The 6,764-nt window shown below is 32.1% G+C and overlaps 1 protein-coding gene across 1 annotated transcript; it reads right to left on the reverse strand.

Moving 5' to 3' along the window:
- Positions 1–842: 842 nt before the first annotated feature.
- On the reverse strand, positions 843–4,749 carry LOC103490157 (probable arabinosyltransferase ARAD2). Its single transcript, XM_008449541.3, has 3 exons — positions 4,045–4,749; positions 3,043–3,296; positions 843–1,542 (listed from the first exon to the last, which is right to left on the reverse strand). The coding sequence occupies exons 1-3, from the start codon at positions 4,691–4,693 to the stop codon at positions 991–993; spliced, it is 1,455 nt and encodes a 484-aa protein (XP_008447763.1). The 5' UTR covers positions 4,694–4,749; the 3' UTR covers positions 843–990.
- Positions 4,750–6,764: the final 2,015 nt, after the last annotated feature.

The raw sequence follows: 6,764 nt of genomic DNA on the forward strand, positions 1-6,764 counted from the left end.
GTTTACTATGTAAAACTTAGAGTTACACAAAACCCTTAAGTTTTGAATTTGATTTCAATTTAACTCCTTAATTACAAACGTTACTATGTATATTTGTGTCTATCATGATAGAGGTAGACACAAATAGTAGTATATCTTGGTCTATAGTGATCGATCGTAGATAGACAGTAGTATTTTACTATATTTATAATTATTTTGGTTATTTTGCTATATTTGAAAATAGTTCTAATAAAATCAAGAAAAAATATATTTTTTGGTTAGTTTTGAATTTAATTTCAAATGTTCTTAAAGATTTGAATCTTGTTTCAATTTAGCTCCTAGGTTTCCAGATTTATACTTTTAGTTTCAATTTACATAGTCACTTTTTCATTTTATTAATTTATTTAAAAGAATTAAAAGAATTATACTTATTTACATTTCATGCCTACTAAAACTTCAATTTAAAAGTCACTTCATAATTATTTTAAATTAATTAATAAATATTGACACTAGTAACCAAACCTGATTATTTAATGATATTTTGAAATTAAAAGTGCAATTCTTAAAATTGAGAAACCAAGTTAAAACAAAACTCAAACTTCAAGAATGCAATTGTAAAAAACGAAGTAGAAACTAGACCTAACCCAAAATGTAGGGACCGAAAAGCTATTTTTCTCTAGGATATTTACAGTGGAGAACAATTTTATGGATAGTAATCAAGTGTATAACAACATTTCAAAGAATTGTAAATATAGAAAAATTTATCGTAAATTAACTACAAAATATCAATTCTGGTTAAAGAAAGCACTTCCTTCTTCGCCTTGAAAAATGTATGTCAACAATCATCCGGTCGAAGGAGAAAATAAAACGACAAATAAAATGGGATACTTTCATTAAATAAAGATGTGTTACACTGATTCTTTAACACCCCCAACACCCCATGTATGGGTTTCGAACTAATTAACAAATGCAATCGTCAAAACTACAAACTTGAAATGGCAGCGAATGAAATTAAGTACAATGGCAGCGAAGAGGAACAGTCACACCCTTTGGTTTTCTTCTCTCCCTAGAAATGGCTTCTTTTATCATAGGCAACTTTTGGCGCACTTTTCTCCATATGTGATTTACAGCACCATCTGGAGGAACTGGTCCAATACCACCCGGATGGCCATTTTCGTATTCAAAAACAGGTTGAACCCGAGCCATATATAGCCGAAATCTTTTCCTCTGTTCTTCTGGAATGGTTCTAAGGTGCTTCACAAGCCAGTTTGGTTTCAATGCATCATTTACAGCTACAAAAACAGAGAATTCTGAGTAATCCACCATGTCTTCAAATGGAAGCTCGATATTGTCACTCACAACAACGGGTATACATAGACTTTGGATGGCGTCAAAAAGGCGGCACGATGTAGGGGTATCCCCAGCTGGGTGCAAGCAAAACTCTGAAGATCTCATACCCTTGATGGATTGCTCCTTACCTGTGGCATTTGGGAACCCTTCTTCCATTATAACATCAGGCTCATTAATCAGCAAGTCCCAGAGTTTCTCCCTGACTAATCCTCCCTTTTATATGAAAATAAGTAGAAAGAATCAGCATCAGAACAACTTAAGTAGCTGAAGCAGTTAATTTAACACACGCTGAAATTGGAAGTAACCGGTTTTCAAGAATTGTTTGTCTGTACTTCAGAACAGAAAATATAAGAAAGACAAGTTTAAATTCAGTAGTTTTTAAGGATTGCAGTTATTCTCCATTTGACTTCATGAGATTGAGAATAAACAAATAGTGTAACAATTTTAATATTTGTGAGGCTCTTGGACATAGTTTCTGAAAAAACTACTCGAGCATAGTACCAAGATTTCTCCAATACTAACTTGAACACCGAATGATAACCGAGCCCTAAGTAATTCCATGAATGATTCATAACACCTTATCAGAAACATCGGGAACTATCCATTAAGAACATGCTCAAACGAAGACTCACTTTTAAAATTATTACAGTTTCCAGTACTTGGCTCAATCAGAATCAAACTTAAGTCACTAACTATATGGTTTAAGCTATCACAGTTCATATGAGCATGACTGCGTGCACCAATGTGTAATAAATCCATATCATTGGAACAAACTCAATACGAAAACTCTTCTACTTGTATCCCTAAGAGGAAACATCCTTCCCAAGTTTTAAGCTGGAATTATATACTCAAACTATCATGTTTGAGTATACGGTGGAAGCTTAAAAGGATAAACTGTCGTTTCTGAAGCAGAATTCAGCATTACAATATACAATAGCATAAAATAAGAAGATGAAATGTTTGTTTTACATAAAAAAGCTCTTGGCCTTAAAGTTCAAGTAACAATCTAGTCTTTTAACTTTAGTTTTTAATGATTTAGTCCCTTTACTTTCAAATTTGTAGCAATTTAGTCCCCACCATGTAAATCTTATCAAGGTTAAGTGTTAATTTTTATTACATTATGGCTTATTATTTATGGTTTATAAACAAATTTGATCCCAATTCATATCTACATGTCTAAGAAATTTAATTAAATGTTAATAATACATGACGAGAACAGAATTGTTATAAATGGTAAAGTATAGGGACTAAATTGATACTTATTTATGCCTAAGGATTAAATTATTAAATTGTGAAGATACTAGAACAAAATTGTTTCAAATTAAAAAGTTCCAGGGACTAAATTGTTACTTCCACAAAAGTTCAAGGACCAAAAGTGGTGTTTTAAAACATTTTTTTCTATCCACTGGGATCATTCAAACAACTTACATTTGGACTGATCGCACAAAGAAAAACTATCTAACCATCAAAAAATTCAAAGGAATGGCTATCATGATTTGACATTACACCCCGAAAAATATATGGATATGAGAATGGAGGGGGCCCCTTAAAATTATAGACCATCCTGATGCCGTTTACAGATTATCTAGACTAAATTTCAAATGAATTCACGGCAAATCTCCAGTTGATAGAATAGGAGATTATGAGAGCTTAAGTTGGCTTGAGCAAACGGACATGTAGCATACTGATTGAAATAAGATACTTAATACTAACCCGATGCCTATGTTTCGCCCCTTTGAAATAAAGTAAGGTCTGACGCTTCTTGTTTGCTGATAAGTGCAGCCTAGGTAGTAAATGGGTATATGGCACAATCACATCCTTAAGTACCGAAACTTGAGTGTGCTGAATCATATCTGGTGAGGAACCATTAGAGGACTTTGTGTCGAGCCTAAACCAACCGCCAAAATCTACCACAAGCAGAACAGCTGGAGCTATCTCGGCTTTGACATGCCACATCGCAACTGGGTCTGTCAAAGAATGCTTCAAGTTTTAACATTACCTGGCAATCCAGAGGACTAAATCAAAAACTGCTAAAGCACACAACAGTATTAGTCCTTGACGTCTTGATAGCATCAAGGAGGGATATCTCGAAGTCTTAACAAAAAGGTGTTTATTGTAAAAGTCGCTAAGGAAAATGATTAATCCTCTCAATTTATTGAGGATTTTAACCTATTAACCAAACAAACTCCAACTTTCATGAAACTAGAAGTGATTAGAGAACTGCTAAAATTACAAAATTACTACTAATTACACTCCATCAGTTTCCTCCCACCTGAAAAAGAACTCATGCTTGCTACAAAGAATAAATCATTTCTACTAATGATACAATATTCCAATTGCAAATGAAAAAGTCTTCTTCAGCTCAATGAAGGACCACCTCAATAGTTCATCAAATTCTCCATTTTATAGACAAATTTAAGCTACTAACAAAATAGACAACCTGATCAACCACAATAAAAGACCAATGAACAAATAAAAAACTAGAGAATCCTACAAATGAAACTGGACCAGTTCCATTTCCTCCACTCTCATGTTTTTCACTTTATTAAATTTCTAACAGTAAGATCTAATCAGAGTCAGCATGATAGATTTCAATCAAGTTTTAACAACAAATGCAAGCTGAATCATTCTCATCGAACCTCCCCTCTATCTCTCACACACACACAGCAATTCAATTGCTAAATTTTAGAGTTAGAGATAAGAAGAGAAACTTACCAGTGAGAACAAAAACATGATCTCTCCCACCAGACTTCTTCCAAGCATCAGTACTCTTAAGAAAATCCATCACATTCCTCTGACGCTCATAATCCTCATTACCCACCTTCTTCCTGAACGCCCCCTTCGCCACTCCCAACTGCATTTCAGCACTCATGGTCGCGAAAAATGGCACAAAAACTACATCGGCTTCCTCAGCTACGAAAACCCTCTGGGCAAAAGATCCATCTCTCTGCTCCTGTGGCGTCATTAGATCCCCCAAAATCCAATACTCCGCACTGTACTGCTTGATCAACGGATTCTCCGGATATGGAGGGAATTGGAGGTGTTTCTTCATCTGGGTCGATCTAATTTCACGATCTGCATCGCTCCCGAGCCTGGAATCGGACTGGATGGCCCAATATTGATCCAGAAGTCCATAGTTGAGGGATCTCGGAAGGTCTGCAATGTAGACTTTGATGGATTGGTGTGAAGAAGGAGAGCTGTTTGGATTGAAGAGAGATAAAGAAGAAGAAGAGGAAATGGGGTTGGAAGATGAAGTGAAGAGAAGGAAAATGGAGAAGAATAGGGTTAAGAGAAGGGCGAGGAGAAACAGAATTGGAACAGAGCATAGAGAAGAGTTTGTTTTCAGAGCCATTTCTGTTTTCATAATCACTGGATTTTCGTTTTCCAGTCAGTTAATCTTGAGAGTGAAATACAATCGGAAGAAAGAAGAGGGGATTTTAGAACATGAGAATTTCACGTGAGACGCACGTGGTGCATCCGAGTATCACCCAACCCATCTACCCAATTCCGTTTTTTAAATATTTTAATTATTTTCTTTACCTGAGCGATAAGAAGGGATGCACAAAAATCCATATATCTACAAATGTATCTAAGAATTTTCAAACTTTCATTTTAATAAAAAAAAAAAAAAAAAAAAAAAAAAACAAAGTCATCTCTATTTTCTTTTTCTTTTTTTTTTCTAATTTCATCATAATCATCTTTTAATTTAAAAAAAATGAAATCCTCCACATAATCTTTATTTATTTGGAGTGAGAAATCCTCCACAAAATCATAATCCTAATCATCTTTTTTTTTTTTTTAATAAACTCTTCTCTGTCTAGCCATAATCTATAAAATTATTAGTAACGTTTCTTTGTAATTTTAAACTTTATTTCAAACAATTTGCGAAAGAGGTACAATATGGAAATACATAAATCCAGAAAATTTAATATTAAAACAATATAAAATAATAAAATATAATATATAAATAATAAAATTAAAAAATATTATAAATACTAAAATACCCATTCCATTATCCATTGTTCACCATGTGTCAACCAAACATAGTCTCTAAATGATGTGTCAACCAAATAAATTGACATGTAATGTCACATTCTATTTGCCAAATTGACTATAACAGTGTCATTTGGGGTGGAGTTATAAAAAGCACACGGATTGGAGAGAAATCTAAATAAATGGGAAAAAGTTGAGAAATTTGAAATTTTCAAATTTCTTAATTATTTTAAGATTTTCTAATTTCTTTAATTTCTTATTTATTTATTTATTTATATTATATATTTTATTATATTGTTTTGATATTATATCTTTTTTTTGTTTTCGTATTCCGGTTGTGTCTCATTTTTACAACACATTATCAGCACGAGCTTCAGTTATCTCCTCTATCAAGGTAGGTCGTCTCCTCTGGTCGTCCTAACAGTATGTTGATTTTTTCCTATTCATTATAATTAATAAAATAAATATTATTTTGTATGTTTGATATATATTAAATTTATATTATTTGATTCTAATAGTAATAATTATTTATCATGAAAGTTTGATACAATGAAATGTCATTAAGAATATGATCATCAGAAAGCAATTATTTTAGATTTTGGATATACTCCTGCAGTAGCAATGTCAAGAGAAATATTTTGAAGAATATTATGTACTTACCTTAATTTCTTCTCATGGTTGAATGAGATAATGAGTTATTGGTTGAAAAGTCATAAACATCAGTAGACTAAAGAAACAACATTTCCCTGAAGTGAATGTTGTAAATTTTAATAGTGGTAGACGAAAATAATCGATCTTGACCAACTGGAACAATCACATTCCCTAAAGTGAATGTTGTGAATTTGACAATTGTTATAAGAAGTAATTATTTTTCATGGTTGGTTGTTATAATCATCTAAATATCAAATTGATAAAACATTTGGCCCATCTAGTATGACAAATTTGGATGCGGTAAAATTTTGAACCTCCAGAAGAAATTGGCATATTTGATGTGCTTTATTTATGAATTAATAATTAATGTTGTTTTTTTTTTTACCCTCATTTTTATATATATTATAAGTTTATTTTTCTGATTGTAATTATTTTGTTTAATGAAGAAGCATGAATAATTTTCTTATGTTGAATAACTTAAAAATAAGCAATGAAGTTATATGATTGACAGACAATGCAACTACGCACACAATACTGACAAGTAAAAAATATCTTTCCAAATTAACAATACTGGAAGCAAAAGTCAATACAATATCGGGTTCTGCAAACCTAATTGAAGGATTTAGAAAAGAAAATATTATTTTACATAATTGAACAAAATTTGCAACTGATAATGCATTGTTCTCTAGTCAATCAAAGAGAAATCTATTGAGTTTTAAAGATCTATGTTACAAGGGTTATCATAGTGAGATTGATAGAAATAATGGAATAAAGTATCTTTATATTATATC

This window comes from Cucumis melo, chromosome 1, assembly GCF_025177605.1.
Source record: "Cucumis melo cultivar AY chromosome 1, USDA_Cmelo_AY_1.0, whole genome shotgun sequence".
Taxonomy (NCBI): domain Eukaryota; kingdom Viridiplantae; phylum Streptophyta; class Magnoliopsida; order Cucurbitales; family Cucurbitaceae; genus Cucumis; species Cucumis melo.

Excerpts from the sequence above, each read along its gene's own strand:
- LOC103490157 (XM_008449541.3), bottom strand. The coding sequence starts at position 4,693 with ATGAAAACAGAAATGGCTCTGAAAACAAACTCTTCTCTATGCTCTGTT. Across the intron at positions 3,297-4,044 it reads TCATGTTTTTGTTCTCACTG|ACCCAGTTGCGATGTGGCAT; the intron begins GTAAGTTTCTCT and ends ATTCTTTGACAG. Across the intron at positions 1,543-3,042 it reads GGGCGAAACATAGGCATCGG|GGAGGATTAGTCAGGGAGAA; the intron begins GTTAGTATTAAG and ends TTCATATAAAAG.